The 23,108-nt window shown below is 45.0% G+C and overlaps 2 protein-coding genes across 2 annotated transcripts in view; one reads left to right on the top strand and one right to left on the bottom strand.

Moving 5' to 3' along the window:
- The window catches only part of LOC311506241 (uncharacterized protein), a 125,758-nt gene that overhangs the window by 3,050 nt on the left and 99,600 nt on the right, over positions 1–23,108 (top strand). The window lies entirely within an intron of this gene.
- Positions 9,541–11,954, bottom strand: nptx1l (neuronal pentraxin 1 like; the record flags this gene model as incomplete). Its single annotated transcript, XM_084570222.1, has 5 exons — positions 9,541–9,762; positions 10,079–10,258; positions 10,340–10,584; positions 11,178–11,385; positions 11,511–11,954. The coding sequence occupies 5 exons, from the start codon at positions 11,952–11,954 to the stop codon at positions 9,541–9,543; spliced, it is 1,299 nt and encodes a 432-aa protein (XP_084426348.1).

Here is a 23,108-nt window from a genome sequence, read left to right as displayed (position 1 = left end):
TTTGTACAACTCTCACTTTACGGAGCGGTTGGCATGGCAACTGGTAGCCACATCCTGTTTCTATTGCGTCAAATAACTAAAACATTATTAACACTTGAACATTCATCAACTTTATATTAACTACCTAAAATGACAGAAACCATCCTTGAAAAAAATCAATTTGACTTGAATTTTAGTGTTTTAGTTTGGCCCAAGTCCCGCCCACTAACATGGAGGGGGAGGGGCTTATGACATATACCGCAGGCAGCCACCAGGGGGAGCTCTACTTGCTTTAGCTTCACTTTTGAGGAATGCTCTCAACCCTGTAACTGAGTTTCTGATGGACACCACCCACAGATGTTCTGAAAACGTGTACGAAAAATCTCCAGGAAACCCGAAGTTTTTTTTGGATAATCTCATGACATACGCTCGTTCATTTGCAGGTTGATGACAGTAATACTATGAAATGATGAAATAATCTTGTAACTGTTCGTTGGCTCAGTCGTTGCACTTTTCAATCCACCAACAAGAGACAGACGACAACGTTCTCGCCACTTCAGACTGAACTAGTGAAAACAAAAAGATGAATGTTTATGTGTTTTCCTACATTACATGAGTTCATCGGGGTTTCTGACGCACGCGGTGGCTTCTTGTTCGTTGCTGTTGTGTCTCTGCTGTGACAATGATCTGCTTGTTTTTAATTAGCGACGCAGAACGCTGCCTGAAGCCGAACAAAAGCGAGTCGGTGAGTTTTTACAAATAATGACTCGATCCAGAACTAGTTCAGCCTGTCTGTTATATCTGTGTATCAGTATTTGTCGTGGTCTGAGAAGACTCTTAACCTTTTAATCTTTCATATCAGATTAAAAAATAAAGTGTTGAGAGGAACACCTTGTGTTTGTCTTTGCTCTGTTTTCGGGATGCACTCACGTCTGTCACTGTCTGGTGAGGAGATGTCCTGGAAGCCGTCCACCGAGGTCAACTTTAATATTCTTCACCGGGTCAGGAGAATGGACTTGACCGGGTGTTTCTTCGTTTGGCCTCGGCCTTTTGTTGATGATTTGATCTGTAATATCTGAGCAGTCCTACGTCGTGACAGGATGAACTGAACTGACAATCGCCAGTGGCTTATTCTCATTTCCTGGGCCCTTCATATGCTCTCTGATCTTCCAGCTCGACCTTTGTCTGTTCTTTCATAGCGAGCGGCACCGAGTCGTGCAGGGTCGTTAGATGCTCCAGACGTCCTTCTCCCTCTTTTTATTTCCTCCGGTCTCTCTTGCCCTTGCTCACACTTCCTTATGATTGGTTTCCAGCTCTGTCTCTTCAGATGTTTTTAATTCTCAGCTTGTCGTCTCTGCCGACCCTGAGCTGCTCCTCGTCCTCGTCTCGTTTTAAACATCAGTTTCCAGGTTTTGAACATTCTTTATTATCTTTCTTCACGTCATCTGCTCTTGGCAGTTCAGCCTTTCTGTTAGAATAAATGAACCACCTTCCTCTGTGTTGTCTCTTTGACATGCATTCTCCGAGGCCAGATGTGATCCATCATTTTCAGCTCAGCCAATAGCTCTTGTAGATTTTTGCACATTCAAAGCTGGAGAGCAACGTGCAGGGAATCATTTGCAAATGAAAACGATGCAACTAGACCCTCAGAACACCGCGTCACAGAGACGGTGTCTGATCAACAGAATGTTGTTAGCTGGGGGGGGGGGGGGCTTTGAGGGGAGACACAAGATGGTTTAAATGTTATTCACTTCTCCTGTCAGTGGTCATAATGTTGTGGCTGATCGGTAAAGATCCTTTGAATACATTTTCTTGAAATGCTCTAAGAACAGTTATAAATGTTTTTATTGAATTCATGCTTTGGAAAAAACGAGGAAACAAAAATACCCGACCCGGAGTTTGTTTGAGGGAAAAACTATTTTATCTTTTGAATTCTTACAAGACTGAAGCCTTGACCTCGAGTTCCTTTCACTCACTGATGCTGCTGCTGCTGCTGCTGCAACACTTTTATTAATTCTTTTGCTCATGAATGTCGCACAGAAATAAGAAAACAACAAAAGGTTCCGCTCACACAGCCTCAGACTTCATTCTCCTACATCTCCTCCATCACTTTAAAGCTGCTCTCCTGTGGAGAAATATCCCACTTACTCTGTCTAAACAGACTGTGAATACAAATATTTTTATTGTTTTGCATGTATTACAACAGATCTCACCTGTCAGTTCATTTTCATTGACTTGTTTCTGGTCTCATTTATACTGGAATGAATCTTTATTTATTTATTTATTTTTCCATCCTGGTGTTCGCTGTCAGGTGAGGACGCCCACGTCGCTTCGGCGCTGATTACTCTCACGCTGAGCAACAACACTCCCCTCCACCTGGGCTGTGCTGAGGTGGATGTAAGGGAGCTTAGCGGTGGCTTGGTTTGTGATTGACCTGATTATGGAAAACAGCCCCTGGCACCTTGGGTGAAATATCTTCCTGCTGCGGCGGCTTCTGTCACCAGACGCCTGTGGATAAGGCCCCGGCCGTGGCAGAAGGCCAAGAGAGGGAGGACAGAACAGGAGAGGGACATTTTAAGAAAGGAAAGCGTGAGGGAGAGAGAGAGGGAGGGAGGGTGAGGCTGGTGATGGAGAGGAGACGGGATAATGCAGCGTTCATTTACAGTGAATATTAGTCATGTTAGCGACGTACAGCCTGAAAATACACTGCAGTATTCACTCACCATCCAAATAAATTAATTCAGGTGTTCCAATTACTTCCACTCCACAGGTGTATAAATCCATCAGCTAGTCATTCAGACTGCTTCTACAAACATTAGTGAAAGAATGGGTCGCTCTCAGGAGCTCAGTGGATTCCAGCGTGGTGCTGTGATAGGATGACACCTGATCAACAAGACCAGTCGTGAAACTTTCTGCAGAGTCAATCTCTACAGACCTCCAAACTTCATGTTTCCTTCAGATTAGCTCCAGAACAGTAGAGAGCTTCATGGAATGGGTTTCCATGGGCGAGCAGCTGCATCCAAGCCATACATCACCAAGTACAATACAAAGCGTCGGATGCAGTGGTGTAAAGCAGCCACCACTGGACTCTAGAGCAGAGGAGACGTGTTCTCTGGAGGGATGAATCAATCTTCTCCATCTGGTAATCTGATGGATGAATCTGGGTTTGGTGGTTGCCAGGACAACGGTACTTGTCTGACTGCATTGAGCCAAGTGTGAAGTTTGGTGGAGGGGGGGCTTATGGTGTGGGGGTGTTCTTCAGGAGCTGGGCTTGGCCCCTTAGTTCCAGTGAGAGGAACTCTGAATGCTTCAGCAGACCAAGAGATTCTGGACAATTCCATGCTTCCAACTTTGTGGGAACAGTTTGGGGATGGCCCCTTCCTGTTCCAACATGACTGAAAGCAAGGTCCATAAAGACAGAGTTCAGTTCAACATGTCTCCAAAGTTGTTGTTTTCACCTACCATTGATCCAAGTCACTGAATTTTATTACTGCATGGTCTCTTCTCTCCAAATCATTGCTAGTCTCTTTCTAAGTGTCCTCCTCTTTAATGATAATTTCACTCTGAGAACAAATTTCCTCCCTTTTGATTGTTCAAAGGTAAAAAAGCTACCAGCTACAGAGTCGGGCACTGAACCAAAAGGACGATTGCCAGGAAGCGCTGGCCATTAATCTGCGCTGCCTCCGAGGGGGATGTACAGACCACACAAGTTCAGACCTGCAGAGTTATACTTTTGAGTAATCGCTGCGCTGTTGGGGCGTTCAGATTCTCATCATTTGTGGAGGTAGGAGGCTGGAAGTTACCGATCGTTTAAAACGTGTCGAGATGGTTTGTTGTAATCACGCTGGTCTGGACACAGCAGGATCCTAACGGGGTTGTGAGGGCGTCCAGGCTCATGGACATGTTGGTTGGTGGAGCTGTGACTGGAGCCACCTGGGCATTTGTATAACCAAAGCAACGTTTGAACGGCACTGAGCTTGGAGCCAAATCTGATTTGAAGGCTTTAGACTGGATTTGTTTCTCTGACGAGGTAGATGATGTAATTCCTGCACAAACGCTCGTCTCAATTCCAGCTTTTTTTTTTTTTCTTTTGTTGTTTTGCTCTTTTCACGGCTCTGATTGGTCCCTCTGGTCTCATACGGCAAATAAAGAATAGCGATAAAACACGCCTGTCACGTTGCTAATGATACTCTCTATGCATCCCAAGTGTGGAGTTTTTAATATGTTTGTAAGGTTGACTGTAATCTAAACTCGAAGCAATCCAAAATAATCTCGCCCCATGAGAAGTAATTAAATACGTAGTCATGTGGGAAACACTTCAAGGAAGCGTTAAAGAAACAGAATAGTTAGATTTTTTTTGTTGTTTTTTTTTTGTGTGTGTGTGTTGCGATCGTCTCGAGATAGAAAAGCTTTGTAAATATTTGGACTGAGGATCACTGGGTGATGGGGTTGGGAGGGAAATCAATTATTCATTCAGGGGGCATCTCCCTGACAGCTGCTGGAGTAGCTGCTGAGATTAAGGACAAGTATGGATGGAAGCGTGTCTCATGTTTATTCTGTTTCACCAGGCAGGCCAAACGTCTCGTGTCTGAACCAAACGACCAACCGGCGGCCTGTTGGAAGCAGCTTTTGAAGCGCAATGAAAACAGAGAATTACAAATGAAGAGTTTATCTGGTCAAGGAGCGAAACTTTGGCTTTTTACTGAGACTTAAAGGAGCAGGCTGTAGGGTTTACTGCCATCTAGTGGTGGAGGTGCAGCCTGCAAGCAACTGAATACCCTGCATTTGAGGGCGGAAGAGAACCATTTACTGTCTCCACCTATCTCCTAGCTAGTTCAAAAAGAAGACACTTAGCAACCTGAGAGGACACCCACCTGTCACTCAAAGCAGCCACTCCCCCTTCATTCTGCTGAACTTTAAGTCTTGCACTAGAAACACGGAGGCGTAACACAGTCGAATTTTAGCTTCTCCACTTTATTGACTTCAAACTGTAGAGTGGTTATGGTTAATGTGAGTGGAAGCAAATGCATGTCATCCTCCAGACTCTCTCCTTTATCGTTGTTGTCATCACAACACTAGAAGAAGTGACTAACTCATAACCACCCCCTCTGTGTCATAACTTCTCTGGTGGATTCTCCACTAAAAAGCTTAATAACGACCCAGATGTGATGAATCCGTGTGGACCGCGGCAGACAAGGGTTCAAATGAAAGGAGCCAGGTACGCTGGGACATGGCGTCGCCTCGTATCCGACCTCCCCTCAGAGTTAATTTGAAGCTGAGTGCGTGCAGACACAAACCAATTAGAGATGAGGGGGAGAGGTCAAGAGGCTGGATGTTAAATGGCTGTGCCGAATATATTCCCAACAAGATCTGGGGCAAGATTTAGGTCGAGGAGGGTGAGGGGAGAAAAAAAAGATACCCGGATCGGACGAGGTGGAGGGAGTAGATTTCTAACGAGGAGGACGCTATGTAATGAGACTCAGGTGTGGTTCAGTTCCTGGTTTAGTTTAAATACATCAGGGATTTGTCTCAGTCTGATCTTCACAACACATGTTTGTGGACAAAGGAGCTTTCTGAGGCGCTCAGAGAAAGAGTTGTTGTTGCTCATCAGGCTGGAAAAGGTTATTTTAGCCCGTTTTAGCAATTCCCGGTGTGTCTGATCCCGGGACCGTTGAGCTACTCTTTGGTCTCTGCGGAGGAGAAACCCAACCTCTGTTGTGTCACAGTAGCTTCCTGTAATGGCCGTTGGGTTAGGTATGAGCTGTAGTTAGTCTGGCGTCTGGGGAAAAATGAATCGATGTGGAGATTCCCTCAGAAGAAGAGAATGGGAACCAATTTATGAGACATACAACCCGTCTGTGGTGGGACTTAATGACCTCTGTCACAGCAGAGGGAAGGACCTTCACGACATGAATCCTGCGTCGGCTACGATTCATTTGCAGAGAAGCGGTGCAGACTGAGACGTATGACCTCTGGAGGAACAGCCATGTGTTGGTGCTTTTTAATCGTGTGGATAAATGCGTCTACTGTGGTCTGGACAGCAGAGTCAGCGAAGAGCAAGAGGTTTTGTTTTTCTTGAACTTCACTTTGAAGACGGATTCATCAATAAAGAGAGATGTTGTTTTTGAAGTCCTCTCTCTTGATCTTCTCTGTCCAGCCTTCAGATCCAGGCGTCCTTTCTCCTGATGGACATTAGTTTAGAGTTTAGACGCCGTCCCGTTTTGAAATGAAATGCACCAGATAATTCCACAAACGTCAAACCTGCCCCTTAAAAAAAAATGAAGACACGATTGATTTGATTGAATGAAACATTTAAATATAGTTAAACATGTTAAACTGATGGAGAAAAGAGACTCAGGAGGATTTTTCTATTTATTTATTTGTTTGGATTAAAGTCAGCAGGCTGATTTGATTCATCTTTTTATTTTTGGCGCAGTCACAGCGGGAAGCACACGTGTGGATTAATGTCGGCCGCGTCCCATTAAATATCCCAGTAAGCCCTGTCAGCTGAAGCAGCAGGAGCTCCTCTAAGTGGAATGCAGCCGTCGTTAATACAAAGAAGGAAGCTGGTCCTGTGTCATGTCTTCATGTTGAATCAGGGATTCTTTTGTGAGCTTTTTATTCGTTTTGTCTAAACTTGATAAACCAAACGTTTAGAGCTGAAACATCTGGTTCTAGTTCATTCACCAGCTCTGGATGGTCTCATTTCCTGCGTGGGGGAGTCGGGTTTTTATTTCAGCGTGTTGACATGCTCATAAATGTAGAAACAACGTGGATCCTCGAGGCGTTTGAATAAAATTTTGCTTGGTCTTGATGCACGATGGTAACTCTGAGTCACTGCATATTATTAACGTCCAACCTGCTGCAGAAGAAACAACACTTTTGTTCATGAATCCCCATCAGACGACGCTGAGTTACTACGTTTTACTACGTCATCAATGAACCTAACCAGCATGTCTTTGGATGGTGGGAGGAAGCTGGAGAACCTTTTAGCTTCTAGTTTAGAACAATTTATACAAAATTGTGGTTGCTGGCTTGGAAGCGTGAAAGAAACTTTGAGCTAGGGGCATCTGTAACATATCATCAGCGTCCAACCTTACGCATCCGTTACGTTTGACACTTGCAAAAGCTGGACATGCAGTTTGCAACTCAGTTAACTCTTAATACTGTTGTCCATTTACTGCAGCAGTCTGAAGTCGGCGCTGTGTCTTTTCTTGCCAGACGGGTTAATGTTTGTTTTCTACTTCCTGCTTCACCGTCAACAATGGCGACTGAAACTTTTGCCGAAATTGCACGACTCGTACAAATGTTTGTATCTCTGAACCTCCTCAGTTAACCTTTCCTCTGTGTGCTACATCTTCATTGATCCAAAACAATCAATTTGAAAATTGCACAGATGGAGAAGCAGCCGGAAATACTAAAGCGGAAACAGGATACAACCAAGCGGACCAATCACAGCTCTTGTGGTCTGTGTCGCTATAGTGCGTAGTTACATTTATGGAGAGGTGCACGTCAGGCTACAGAGTTAGGGTCTGCGCTGTCGCTGTCGCTGTAGCTTCTGCGTCAACTTAATGCAGACACCATAGCAACAAGTCTGCAGGTAAAAGCTGGACAGTACTGACTGGTTTGTTGGAATCAGAACTGGTTTCACTCCTGTTGAGCTGTGGAGCAGCCACCGTGGATTTTGAGATGTGGGTTGGTGAGGTTCAGCCGGCTCTTTGGTGACGTTCAGATTCAGATGAACTCAGTTCTCAGAGTTCTCACAGTCAGGGACAGATTATTAGCACCCAGCCTCTGCATCTGTCCCGTTAGACGCTTGGATGAGATGGACATGCAGCTCGCAACTGATAGAACTTCATTCACGGCAGAATTCAGGGGCTGGGCAGGACGTCCTGTTACGACAGGTGTGAAAACCAAGATGCAACACGGCCGGGTTAGCACTTGACTCATTGCGTTGGATTTTTTTTGTAGACACCGTAGCAACAAGTCTGCAGATAAGAGTCTGGAGCAGCCATCTTGGATTTGGATATTTTGAGTTGGTGAGGTTCATCCGTTCTGGTTGAAATTTTTCTGATGCAAACACAGAAATTCCGACTTCTTGGTTCAGAAGGAAACCACAATTCACCGTGTTTGGGTTTGAATTTTTTTGCAGACTCTTCTGGTGTTCTTATCAATTTGCCCAAATGTTTTTCAATTCTTGGCAAAGAGAAAACTCTTCCAACCTTCCACCTTCTGCTTTCTTTACCCTTTGTGATCATAAACTGATTGAAGGATCATCGTTTCGACTTTGGGAATGATGAGTATGAAGGTTCTCAGTCGTCCAGGTCATGGTATATCCATCCAAAAACATTGAAAGCTGAAGGATCTGAAGAAGCTCCTTGGACGAGCAGCCAAACGTCTTGGAGAAACTCTACAGGTGTTCCACATGTGACCCAACTATTAAATGACTATAATTATCATTTTTAGGCCAAAAATCTTTTATTTTGCACCAAACCTGGTACACAAACATCTCAGCCTGAGTTTTGGTGGAAAACGTTCATCGTCTCTCGACGTCTCTTGACCCGCGAGGTCAAGACGCTGAAGTTGAACGACATTTTATCTCATGTAAACAAATAAATAAATAAATATATGTTAACACCTGCGTATGATTCAAGTATCACAATTTATTACAAAAACTAGAACTTTTTTTTTTCTTTCCATCCGTCGGTGTTGCCATGCTCTAAGCATATAACAATACAGTAGAAAACCTCAACCCAAACGTCAGCAGAGAGTAAAAGCAAAGATCATAGATGCTGACGCAGCGTTACAGAAGTTAAGACATGCTGTTACTGTACAGAGAACATTCCCACTGAAGAACAAGCATCTGCAAAACGCCGCCTGAGCCCAAACGCCTCTTTAGAGAAAGAAACCTACGAGGAAAGAAACACCAAACACGCTGCGGATGACCGTGGATGTGCTGAGATCTTTTTCAACAGCCCAAGGCACTCAGGCTCGAGATGTTGGCAAGAAAAGAAACCAAATAAATGAATAAATAAATGAATAAATTACACGCCATTCTTCACACAACATCACGTCAAGCAGGTGGTGGCAGAGAAAGAAGAGTGACAAGAGAAACAACAACCTCTCCAAGGACACATTCCAGTTAAAGAAGTCCGCCTTTTTTTCTTCACAGTGAAAATCCCTGGCAGTCGAGACACGAAAGACATTTTGAAGGAGTCATTTTGTTGAACTGTGTGACATCTGATCCCTAAAAACTACACCGTCCTGTGGCTTGGTTTCCCAAAAGCAGTGGCCTCTGCTCCGCTTCTGCTCAAATGAAGCCACGGGCAGGCCTGACGTGTGTCCAGGAGCGCCACGGGATGCCAGAGCGTCTCTTTTTCAGTGTCCCGCTCGAGGATCTGGCAAAAAATAATCTATCGGATGATGTTTTCATATATCTCTAACGGTCCCGGTGAGGCATTCGCTGAAGCGGCCTCCTCGTTCAGGCTAGACGCCGCGGCGGGCTGCAGCGGCTGTGGCTTGAGCGAAAAGATGAAAGCCCTCCTCTTCCCCCCCTGGGGTTCAGTTGAGCTGGCGACAGGCCTCAAACGTCCACTTCGAGGCGCCGCCGTAAATGTCCAGGCTCGTCTCCATCCACGCGAAGACGTTGCCCACCTGAGCTTTGCTGCTGCACGTGGCCAGGTTGTAAATCTCCCCCACCGATAGTTTCCGGTCCCAGATGTGGAAGTTGGCCAGGTCACCGACGAAGGCCTGCGTGGCGTCGAATCCTCCTCCCAGTGTGTCCTGTGGCATGAAAGAAGAGAGAGAACATCTGATCATCATCATCCAGCTAAGGATCTAATCACCTCATTAAACCTGGACTGACTGGATTCTTTGCTAATGTCACAACAAATGGAGAAAATGTGGATTTTCAGGCTTGATCCTCCTCTGTTTATATATTCTGCATGTTTTCTGGATTGTTCTGTTTCTTCTTGACCTATTTTTATTCCAAATTCCTTGTATTCCTGATCTTGTGGCATCCTCCTGTTTCCTGAGGAGCTCAAACTCTCCATCATGTTTCATGTTGGGCCCTCACATCGAGGATCCGAGCGGTGCCTACCTGCTCTTGGCCCAGGATCAGCAGGCCCTGCGGTTTGATCGGATGATACGGAGCCAGGTTTTCTCCGCTCCCTCTCTTGACGCCATCTTGGAAAGCTTCCCAGACCCCGTCCCGGGTTGTCCAGGTCACACAGATGTGATGCCACTTCCCGTCGTTGATGAGAAACGGCAGCTTTGCGACCTTTTCCAAAAGACAAGAACCGTCAGACGCCATCTTTTTAAATTTCAGATTTATTTATTTATTTTTTCTCTAGACTCATACCTTGTCATTAATCAGGATCTCCATCGGGTTGTTCCCCCACTCTATGAGGACCAGCTCGTTGGCTTGTCCGGGCACCGCGTAGGAGAACGGTGTCCCCACTCCAGGAGACGCGTTGGACTTGAGCCACATGCACACGGTGAGCGCGTACATCTCCGGCAAACTCTTCTTGACTTTGGCGTACATGTAGTTGGTCCTCAGCGGGAAGGTGAGCTGGAATTTATCCAGGGGCCTGTTTTCTCTCTGACCTGCGGAGAGGGAACAGAAAAAAAACAAAAAACGAACACGTTTATTTTTCCAGTTAAACACAGACCCCGCTCACATCCCCAGGATTTATATGGAATTATAGGTTACACAACAAATCCACGATGGTGACGCTCCAGATTTGCTTTAATCTCGCGTTAAATCCATCACAGGAGCTGTGACGCCTTTAACCTTCATCTCTTGTCTCCTCCTCCTCCATCCGCACCTCTTTATTTCACACATGTCCTCTCTATTTCTGCTGCTGCTGCTGCTCTGGGTCAGAGTATGTGTCCCAAACGCAGAGCGCACGAGTTCTCACATGGGAACATTTGGAGAAAAAAAAAAAGGTTTAATCTGCAGGAATTAGAGCAGGGCGCTGACTGCACCGGGCTGCTGCAGCTTTTTGTGGATGAGTGCGACATTAAATCGAGAGCTGGGGGTCATTAAAGGCCAGAGCACCAATTTGGAGAGGAGGGGTGGGGATTATTTGAAACCACCTCTTGTTGATGGTTCCTTTTTTTCCCCATGTACACCAAACCCTCCCAGGTCACAGGTTATTATTATTATTATTATTTCCTCCCATCCTCCACAGTCTTACCTTTCTCCAGGTCGGTGATCCTCTGGTGCAGAGAGGTGAGGGTGGACTCCACTCTCCCGCGCTGCTCCGTCTCGTTCCGGAGTCCGGGCTTCCCCTCCTCGATGCTGTTCACCCGGGACAACACCTGCTTCTCCAAGTCGTCGATTTTACTTTGGAGCAGGTCTTTGAGGCTGTTCGCCTGCACCGAGTTGTTACTTCTGCTGAATTGCTGTAAAAAAAAGAATTATTCCAGGTGAACTTTTATTTTGAAACGTAATTCAGATTTAAATCTAATCTAGTAAAGCAGAATCTGTTTTATTCTTGTTATCGGCGTCTCCAGGAGCAGCAGCCTACCTCCAGGTTTTCTAACCTCTGCTTCAGCGACTGTAAAGTCTGCGACAGTTGCGTCAAAGTGTCCGCGGGGCCCCTCGATACGTCCCCCATGGTGTTTTTGGTCCCTGCTTCTTTCCTCCTGCCCCCTGGCCGCGCGTCCCCGGGCTCAGAGCCGCTCTGGCTCTCGCACCGGGCCAACTTCGAGGTCAGTTCCCTGATGGTCTCCTTCTGGTTCATGATCGTCTCTTTCTGCTGCAAAACCGTCTCCCTCAGCTGCATGACCGTGGTCTTCAGGTCCTCCCCCGGCACGCTGTTCTGCAAGGTGGCCGCGCATATGTCCATATCCTTGGGCACGGAGGTGCAAATGAACTGCGTCTGTCCGCCGAAGTCCTGCGAGGAACTCTCCAGGAGCGCGCAGGAGAAGAGGAAAAGTCTCCAGTAGGTTCCGCTCTTCGTGGCCCGCATGTCTGCGCCTGTGCTGCGTTTGCTTTCGCTTGACGAGCTGCGGCGACTTTACGCGTGTGTCCCTCTCGCTGTTGTACTCCCGTCTGTGGAAGCGCAGCCGCTTTTATACGGCGTGCCCGGTTCTGCGCAGAGCAGGTTCACTGCATCACGACCGGAGGGGAGGGAACCGCGCTGCTGCTCTCCGTCTTTTAAACGGATCCACAAGCTGCGCCTCGTTTTTCTTTTTTTGCTTCCAGGCTTCCACGCGTTGAATCTTTCATCACTTCGACTATTTGTCATTTCTCACCGTGTATTATTCATATGGAAAAGACTTGTAGGCAGAAACGAAGAAGGGTTTTATTTGCGTGGCGGGGTGTCAGCAGAGCCAGCTGTGTTTGTTTTGTTTCGGCCACGATGAAAACTCACACACACTCTCACAATCTCTCTCTCTCTCTCTCTCTCTCACTCACTCACTCACTCACTCACTCACTCACTCACACACACTCACACACACACACACACACACACACACACACACACACACACACACACACACACACACACACACACACACACGCTGTGATCCAAGATCAGAAGTTGCAACAATTTGAGGTTGACAGAGTTCCCCGCAGATTCAGCACCAAGGACAGCTCCAACCACATCACAGATGCTGCGTACACGGAGCCTTTCTCTTTTCTGGTCGGATTCAGTTTGTCTGAACACGAAGCACGAGTTTCATGTTTTTCTCTATCAATTCAACAGGAGGAGCAGTTTTCTATGAGGTCAAACTCTCAGGCTAACACACACACACACACACACACACACACACACACACACACACACACACACATCTCCTCCTAATCCAGCCTCTCATGTGGAGGAGCTCTGCTGTAATCATCATCTCAGTTAGTCACTTTCTAAAAGGATAAACTGTCCCCGAGCATTTTACTATCTAGTATTCATGAGGGACAGGTTTATCAGTTGCTTTTTCTTTACTTTTTTTTATTCGATCAGCATGAAAATAAAGATTTTGAACGTGAAGCTTAAAATGTATTTCTTAGCAAACGTATTTCATTGTATTTCAAATGTTTCAAACATTTCTCTTGGTTTGATTCGTATATTTTCCCCAAACAGGATCCTTGTATGACCAGTTTCTTTACTTGCACAATGAAAGTAGTAGAATTAAGCAGTAAAACACCTGATATATAAATAACTAAGTGCATTAAGTCTGAGATCCAGACATATATTGTCCAGAGGATGTGTGTTCTCCTTTAGTCGTTTAGGAAAGCTGAGGTTAAAGACTCTCTCTCTGGATGAAGGAGCTTCCTGAGGTCAAAGAGTCTCCTGCAGGATGGAGCTGACCTTCTTTATCATCCGATTCTGAATCACCGAGTTGTTGTCAGGAGGACGGAGCTCATTTAAAAGCTGCAACACCCACCAGGATCATCGTTTGAGGAGCTGCTGGGTTATTACTGTATTAGTGTTTTATTAGTGGGAGGGAAGGAAATGGAGCTCTCGAGAGCTTTAAAGTGAATCCAGCTCTCGGATGTTTCCCGTTACAGCTCGTCTCACCGCACCTGAGAAGGCATGTCAGCGTGGCAGACTCAACGTGTCTTCTGATGTATGACATAACCGTGCACTGTCCACTGATTGTCCTCTGAGCCTCTATTCTGAGGATTACGGCGACTTCTAAGAGGAACCGGAGGGAGTCGTGGTTTTTAACTCCTAATCCAAAGTCGAGGGACGTTTTTGGATGTTATGGAAAATAAAAGTGAAGATTAAAGGTGACGGGGGAAAATGGCTTCCTGTGAGCTCTTTGGGTTCGGGATGAAAGTGGTGATGTAACCGTGGAGGAAGACATGGGACAGGATGGATGAAGTAATACAGGAAAGAGAGAGAGAGCGTTATCCAACATCAGCCATCCAACTAGACGAGTGGCGGCTTCCAGGCCTCAAGACCAGCTTCCCACTTGGTCGTCCTTCCTGTGAGCCAAGTTGGGACAAAATGGGGCCTCAGGCAGGATCTGTTTGGGACATTTCTTTCTCATGGTGAGAGTAGGAGTTATCCAAAGCTAGAAGCTAGGAGGTTCAGGCTAAAGCTGCCCCGTGAGTCAGGTTGTGACGAGAGAGAAACAACTTTTTTGGGCGACAAACTGTCTTAACTTTGTAGGAACTAAAAATAAATAAGCGTCTTTCAGACTTGGGGAGACGATTCTCCTTGAGCGAGCTGTCCAATAAATTAGGTTTACGGTCCCCCGAGCCAAAAACCTCCAGAGCGAGCACCGAGGCGTCGGTGGAGGCGAAACCTTTAACAGGAGGAAACGATGAGCGGCTGAAATGCAGAGAATAGGAGGAGAGAGCAGCGAGAAGAACAAGATGATATGTAAATCTGTAATGAATTTATCTGAGCGATGGATGGATGGAGAGAGGGAGTCTAATAATATACAGCAGGAGCACACGGATGTTTGGATGAGTGCTCAGTGCATCATGGGAAGTCTCCCAGCAGCTTAGACCTATAGCAGCATGACTAAGGGATGGTTCAGGGTCACTGGAGATGTACGCTTTATCGAAAGTAATGTAAAAATCTATTTTAGAAACGGGAAAAGACAATTAAAATGTCAATAGTAAAACTTTTAAGTAGAGATTTAACGGAGATGACCTGATTTCCTCTGGCAGATCAGTCTACAGCCGTGGGACATTAACGGAGAAGCCTCACCTTAAAGGGAAGTAGAGAGGGACCTGGAAGCTGGAGTATCTAGGAACCTCTTTAAGATATGATGGAGCTTTAAGGTTTGATCAAGGCTAATAGTGAACTGTTGGAGTCAGCCGATGGATAAAGGGATAGATGTAGAGTCTAATGTCCTGAGGGACAAACGTCCTCCTCAACCTGTCCATGGAGCAGGAGAGAGACAGCAGCCTGTCTCTGAACCAGCTTCTCTGTCTGACTATGGTGTCCTGTAAAGGGTGGTGGACATTGTTCATGATGAACCAGAGTTTATTCAGGGACTCCAGCTCTGTCCCTACCACAGAGTCCTCCTTCTGGATCAGCTTGTCCAGCCGTGAGGTGTCCTTCTTCTTAGTGCTGCCTCCCCAGGACACCACAGCGTAGAAGAGGACACTGTCAACGATAGTCTTGTAGAACATGTCCAGCAGCTTCCTGCAGATATTAAACCACCTTAGCCTCCAGTCTGTGATCCAGATGTAGACCCAGGTACTTCTAGATCTGAACCACCTCTACACACTCCCTGTTGATGGTTACAGGCTGCAGGTGGAGCCTGGACCTCCAGACATCCACTACCACTTGGTTTTAACTGCATTGATCAGAAGGTGGTTCTCTCTGCACCATGAGATGAAGTTGTTCACCAGATTCTTGTCCTCCTGCTCCTGTCCATCCCTGATACACCCCACCATTGTTTTCATCTGAGAACTTCTGCAGGTTATGTGACTCTGTGTTGTAGTTGAAGGTGTTGAAGGCAGTTTTTAGCTTCATTATGAGGCGCATCTCAACTGATTGTAGATCAGCAGATCCTTTTCATTCTCCAAACTTTAGCCTTTCCATCACTTTGCTAAAGGTTGATCTTTCTCCCATCAGTCCATTAAACTTCTGTCCCAGAATGTTCGAGGCAAATTTGGTAAATTCCAGCCGGGCCGTCCTAATTTATTCTCCTTGCCCAATGAGTGAGTTTCATCTGGTGTAGCCTCTGTGCTTTTTTTCATGACGTGATCTCACTACCAGTTGTTTTAGGGTCTTTCTTTTCAGCTCTCACAGCGTTTCTGTCGCCAGCTGCTGCTGTTTTCCTCAGTCCTCCCGTTGGACGTCTCTTACTCAGTGCACCAGTGGTTTCTTTCTTCTTCGGGACGTTTTCCAAACCGTTGTACTGGCTTTTGGTTTGTGCAATGTCTCCGATTGATTTTCCATCTTCACTCGTAGACAGATCTCTGGTTTTCCTGCTGGTTACGTCTGTCTGCATGGGAAAAACCCAGAATCTGAAACCAAGCATAGACACTCAAACGCTACGCATTGTTTGAATAATTAGGACACACCTGTAAGTCACATGCTCCAATGCTTTTTGTAGGGAGGGGAGTGTAAACAAGCAAAAAAGTTAAACTAACCCCTTAGTGTGTCTCGTGCAGCATGAAGTCAGAGCTTTCCACTTATTTGCAGAGAGGACTCATTAAACACACAGCTCATTTGTCAAAGCTGAGTCTCTTGAAGCTTCGTTGCTAATGAACAGCTGTATTATTTGGACTGACTGGCTGATTATGTCCGACTGTATATTCCGTATAGTCAGGCTGAAAAGCCTCGAGTCCATCCAGCCTGCGGGAACAAAGGAGCTCTGAAACGTCCAGAGTCTGCTTCTCATTATCAATTCATTATTCAAGCCTTCCCACACAAACACGTCTCGGAGCCATATGCTTAGAGCGGAGGAACCTTCTGTGCTCCTCACAAACATCACCTCCTGCTCCTCCTCTCCTCCTACAGTCAAACACAAAGCCCTCCTCGAGTCGAAGCTCAAAGTTGCTTTTTGAAGCCGCTCGCATTAACATTTTCCTCCGAATGCCACAAAAGTTCAGCCTCAGAGAGTGTTGTGTTTAAAAAAAAAAAAAAATAGTTGGAACAGCTGTTGAATTCCTAATGCGGTTAGCCACCGTGTGCATGAAATAATAATGGGGTCTGGATGAAATGATTATTTGTTGTGAAAGTCATCGAGCGCGACGTGACAGCGCCACAATCTCGGACGCTAATCTGGTCGGGGCGGCTCTTGTCACGGTTCTGGTTCTGCTGGAGCTGCTGGGCCGCTGCCCACCTGTTGAGCCCAACAGCTTCTCCTTAATAATGCATTCGAATCACAGAGGAAACGCATTCTCCAGCACCGGAGATCAATACTTGGAGTTTCACATGTTGGCGCTCTGCCCTGACTTCTCTCCAACCTGCTGCTGCAGCTCCGAGGCCGTTAGTTCAGTTTGAAATCATTTCATGCTGCACGCGCCGAGGAGGGATTTGGACATTTATCTGCTTACATTATCGGGCTGAGGTCTTGATTTTGGACTGGAATGCATCCAGTGCTCTCACATTAAGACAATTAGTGTCTGTATTTTCTATTAGTCTAGAGACTGAAACGTCAATTTATCTCTAATGCATATTTAAAAACAACAGAAGTTGACCAAAGTGTGCAACAGAGCCAAAGGTTCAGTGTGATAAATGAATAAAGTTAAAACAAAAGCAAGAAACACACTAAAAACACAGAATTAAAAGATTTAAAGAGATTTAGAGATCAAATTAATTGTCCACAGTCAAAAATAAACAAATAAAATCTATTTCCAGATGTTTTTTTTAGGAATAAAGTGTTAAATAAATCAGACCGTGGATGACACATGAACAAACCCCTTTAAAATATAGACAAGACTAAAACCAGAGAGAGTTACTGAAGCAGATTTATGCTAAATTTGTCAAACCCCTTATATTTCTATTGGAAACCAGGTTGCTGCTTACACTCACACAGTTATATTTGGTTGTTTAAATGTTATTCGCATTGTTTTCATATTTATTTTCTTCAAATATTCAAATCAGGCATGATCTCATTAAATATGCACTAATTTGCATATACAAACAGGATTAAAAAAACACCTGATTGTGATGTTTTTAACAGTTTCCTCAACAATTGAAGGTGCAATGTGGAGTTTGTGGCAACTAGTTGCAGCAAGGACTTGTCCTGTGTAGTGCTGTAGAGCTGGGACAATTGTGTCGCCCCGACGCTAGAGGAGCATGGGCTGTATAAAAAATGGACAACGCATCTCCACTTCCTCCCATTTCTGTAAATAGACTTGTTATGGAGGCAAAATGCAACTGTATTCATATTTGTGTGCTGGTGTGTTAACATGTGACTTTTTTTATTGACACCCTGAGTTAACATGAACGGAGCCAGCGCTGATTTCAGGCCGTCAGAGTTTACTGCCTCGTTAAACAGATAGAAGTTGACCAGTTCAAGCCAAAACTCCACAGATTATATATCACAGACCCTTATCATGACCCTGGTGTGCTTTATTTTGAGCATTGAAACAGCCAGGACAATGTTCCTGACCTGCAGTATCCAGATTTTCTGTAACGTTATTCGTATCATTATCCATACCCGTAAAAAATCCAGAGTATCCAAATTTCTTTCTCATTGTGAGTAGTTTTACTGCTGAATGAGCATCACTCCTTTGTAATCCATGTTATAAACATTAGCCTAACTTTATGAAAAGAAATCTGTTGGACATGGTGTTAAAAACATGCTAAATAAAGGAGACATTACACTTGGAAAACTCTGGATTCTGTACCTGATATAAAGTGATCGCTAAACAAGACAAATCCGTTTCTCTGTTTTCTCGTTCCTGCTTCTTGAGCGTTTTATTGCAGTAATCCACATCTGCCGTCTTGCAGGATCTTTGGGAATCCTATAAAATGATTTCCCCCTTGCTTGTCTCCAACTATTCTGACATCCTGGGGCACAACAGCTGTCGACCATTTTTGGATGGAACTGGCACAAGGACGAGTTAGTTAGTTGCTGCAGTTGTCAACCAAATAGTAATTTGAAAAGTGCATTTTCCTGCCAATATGGCGGTGTTGTGATCGCCAGTGCAGGCTGACGTCAGCTACTGGAGCTACGCCATTGTTGGAAAAAAAAAAAAGACGACACAACATTGACTTGTGTTCAGGGGGTGAACGAACCAGACAGACGAGTGCACCAGTATAAATATCTCGCACTGGCATTGGCTACGTACGGAGGTTACGGCCATCTAGTCCCACAGTACCTGAAATGAGCCTTTAGTCGGTGGATAATCAGCCGTGTTGAGTTTCAAACTTCATTTATTTTGAACAGCTAAGTCACTGCTACAGAAAACGTCTCAGTAGATGGTTCGGAGGAGGAACCAGCTGTGATCTGAGCTGCATTTAGCTGAAACATCAGTCTACTGTAAGAAAACCAATGCATTGTCACGCTTATTGTGTTAAACAGAAAATGAGGTTTGCAGAAAACTCCCTTTACAAACTGGCACTGGCAAACTAGGTAATTTGTCATTGTAAAAATAGTTTGCATGCCAGAAAAGTTGTTTGGCACCCCTGCTCCAGATTAACAAAAACCTATTTCTAATAGGTCTGGCTCGAGGCTACCATTCATCATCAGTTCACACACCGGTGCAAGAAAAGCCTCTACAGTGTAAAAATACTCGACGTTTCCCAGAGAAGGCTCCCGGTTCCTGCAGCCTGGTGCTCTCCAGTACAGTGTGACGACCAGTGCAGCTCTCTCTGATCATTACTGGAAGGGATTACATCATCCCTACCAACAAAAGCCTAATGCGTCGCAGGCCGCGGCTGTCCTCGCTCACCAGAGGAGGAGGAAAGAGCTGCTGCCATTTTGGGGTCAGCGGAGCGTCAGCGGAGCGTCAGCGGAGCGTCAGCCTGCAGTCGCCGGTTAGAGCAGAGAAAATGTCAAGCTGCACAATGTAGAAGAAGAAGAAGAAAGAAAACAGCCCAGAGAGGCTAATTAAGACCAAGTCATTTTCCTCATAACTTCTCTTTTGTTGAGTTATTTCCCACATGGTGTGCAGATGGAGCTTTCCACACTGAGCTGCTTTCCTTATCTTTTATTAAAGGTTGTGATTTAATTATTTTTTTTCTGCGTGAGCTGAGCGACTGTCTGAAATTGATACGATGCATCATCCGACGTCGGGATCGTTCTCCGTGCTGATGTGGCACTGTTGTGTTTCAGCTGAAGAAGAAGAAGAAGATGATGATGAAATATGGAGCGACGTGGACGTCCCCTCCCCCCTCCGACCCCCCGGCACCCCAGAGTGAGCCGTGATTTAATCCACACCCTCTACGTTTGCTCTTGTTTGAGGGGAGGTGCTTTATTTGAACATATATTCTGCATCATTAAAAAGAGAAAGCCTTTACTTGCAATATGTAATTAGTCGCTGATATAACTCTAATATAATAAACTTCACAGCACATACATGGAGTAAAAACAGCAAAAAGGATTCGAGAGATAAAACACAACACACTAAATAAACTAAATAAATCAAAGTAAAGGTGTAGAAAGGTAGCGTCACATCACCGGGTCTTTGATTTGTATTCGTATGTATTCTACTGTTTTTATTTTTAGACTCTTTGTCTCCACGCTGTAGGTGACGTCGGATTTTTTTAAAGTCGACTAATGTGTGGTGAAAGTCGAAGTCGAATAGTCGATGACGTCACACATAAAACAGCAGAAAGTAATGAAATCCTTATTCTTGACCTTAAAACACACGTAGTGTCTCGCACAAAAGAAGCTAAGGAGGCTTTTTTGCAAGTTCATGGTGCATTCACTGACATCAAGGACAAAAAAAACCTGCAACAATGTCAACTAATAGAACACAACAGAACTGAACATAAACACATGAGCTTATCAATATTGTGCGCTGCAGATATGTATACCTCATATAAATCGGCACAGTCAATAGCGTTTAATAGTACTTCACAGCGTGTTGTTAGATGGGATAGTGTAGCAGCTAAAGGTCTAATAACTTTATCAAATAGTTGATGTCCAGCCTCAGTTGTTAACTGACTGCTGTCCAGAGGATTTGGACCGTTCCTCTGCTAGCGTTAGCGTTAGCCTTTTCTGATGCATTGCAGTAGTACTTCAGTTGTATTTCCGGACTGACATGTCACGGTAGTATGGGCTTCATGGACTTGATGAACCACTGACCCACTTGCCTCCTCACCTTTCTTCTAGTTGTCACTGTCACATGATCAGCGACTAGTCAACTTCTTGCTTCCTGCCTCCTTTGACTAGCCGGTACAACCCTACCACGCTGGTTATTTTACTTCCCGTCAGTTAGTTTGGACTTCACATGTTACAAACCTCTGCATCAACCGGATAATCCTCCAACCGATCGGAGACATTTTAAACAAATTCAGCTCCACGGTGCTCAGATGACGTGTATGACTTACTGTTACCCTTCTGTTTATCACCACATGATGTGTTTCTTGTGCTCCACATTCATGAGTCATGGCTTGCCAGAGCACTTTGCCACTACCAGGCTCCTCTTTCAGGTCTTCCCTCTTCTATGAGGCAGTCATAACGGTCCGTGGGTAAAAATCCTCTCCAACCGTGCTCACGTGGGTTGAATTGTTCTGGGAGGACAGAGTGTGATTGCTGAGTTTAAAGGGAAATGCAACAACCTTGGTATGAAATCAGAGTATTTCTTCGTCATTCATCAATTTTCTGTAAGGTTAGTTATGTAGCTTTCTTGTTAAAGAGGTCTACACACACACACACACACACACACACACACACACACACACACACACACACACACACACATATATATATAAAGCCATAGAAAGTGAAGTAGAGATTCTTGCTATTCATCTGCACCATAGTGCTTCAGCACCTAAAGGGAAGTTTCATTATGAGTTAGGCACCAGACATGTGCAGTGGATTTCTCTCTGAGCTCAGACTCTATAAAGACTTTTATTGCTTGAAATCCACGATTTCTGCAGGAAAACCTGATTATCTTTACAGCAACGTGACAAATGAATCCTATTAGGCCATTAAGTGAGAATTATTATTAAATTCTGAGAGACATAATCCAAAAAAAGTCAGCAGAAGAACCAGCCTGCGTGATTCATAGATTTTTACTGTGTTGCATGAGGAGTGGATGTGAGTGAAGGTTCAGAATTATGTGTGAGAACATGGGATGTGATGTTAACTGTCCGCTGTGTATATATGTTGAAGGCATGTGTCCGTGGCTGGGAACAGTGTGGAGGTGGGCGCCTCGTGCTTGTGCAGAGCTGTCAAAGCAGTCGTGGAAGCATGAAGTGCTGTCAAGAGATGCGGTCTAATGAAGGGATGCACTCTTTGCCGGGAAACACAAAAGGAAAGTGACTGACTTGTTCAAGGCCTCCGTCTGGCACCTTTTTCTCTGCAGGAGACACTGACGCTGAGCAAGAGGAGGAGAAGAGAAAGAGTAAAAAAAAGTTGAAGCTGCTGAAGAAGAAGGAGTTATGGCTTGCTTACTTATTAAGATTCAAAGCCGCCCACACCCTGCTAGCGGAGGGAAGCTCTCGGCTCGTTTCACTGATCAACAGAAGTGACAAAAGGGAGATTCTTCAGATTCAGTGAAACCACACCGCTGTCGGTTTTAAATACAATTTTGCATCTTTAACGTCGTTGAAATTAAACTTCCACGCATAACCTGTCCTCATCAGTTAAAGCTGCAGTGTGGAGTTTCGGGTGTCGCATTGGTGCCTCGATCGCTTAGCTCTAGTGAAGCAGGCTGTATAAAACAATGGATGATGCATCTCTGCTCCCTCCCACTGGTCAAAACATAGACAGTATAAATATGGACAGTGGAACAGCTCCTCAAAAGTGAAGCCAAAGCAAGTATAGCTCCCATTGGTGGCTGGTTGCAGTATAGGTCATAAGCTCCACCCCCTCTGTGTAAGTGGGCGGGACTTGGGCCAAACTAAAACACTAATATACACGTGAAATAAATAGTTTTCAAGGATGGTTTCTCTCATTTCAGGTAGTTAATATAATGTTGATGAATGTTCAAGTGTCAATTTTTTGGATAAGTTTTATTACAGAAACGGGATGTGACCACATTACAACTACCAGTTGCCATGACAATCGCGCCATAAAGCAGTCCCGTGAGAGTTGGGAAACATTAAACATTAAAAATTAAGTACAGTGTATATTCCAACATTTCCTTGTAGCTGGTGGAGGTAGAGCAGAGCGTAGTATTAACTAAACTAAAACGTGAGTGAGTTTGGAGGATTGTGGGCGGGGCATCAATATCACGGCTCCATGTGGCTCCACCCTCAGACCGTACTGATCAGACTCTGGCTCCAAACTCGCAAGATGGCGCCGCCTGTATCCCCGGGAAAATGGAGTTAGTTTGACCAATAAGAGGAAGTGGAAACGTTTTGACGCATCGTCCATATCTATATACAGTCTATGGGTCAAACTGAAGCTAGTATCCTGTGGGTTATGCTGATTGGTTAATACTGCACTCGGCTACACCTCCACCATCTACAAAGACATGTTGAATTATACACTGTTCTTTATCTTTATTATTTTATTATTTTCCTCTTGTCTTTTCTCGAGTTGACTGTTGAGTTACCTGCAGGTCGTCCTGTTGATCCTTTTGGATT

Source organism: Chelon labrosus, assembly GCF_963514085.1.
Source record: "Chelon labrosus genome assembly, chromosome: 21".
NCBI classification, from domain to species: Eukaryota; Metazoa; Chordata; class Actinopteri; order Mugiliformes; family Mugilidae; genus Chelon; species Chelon labrosus.
The sequence above is the reverse complement of the archived record's forward strand: the minus strand, read 5'-3'. Positions and strand labels throughout refer to the sequence as shown.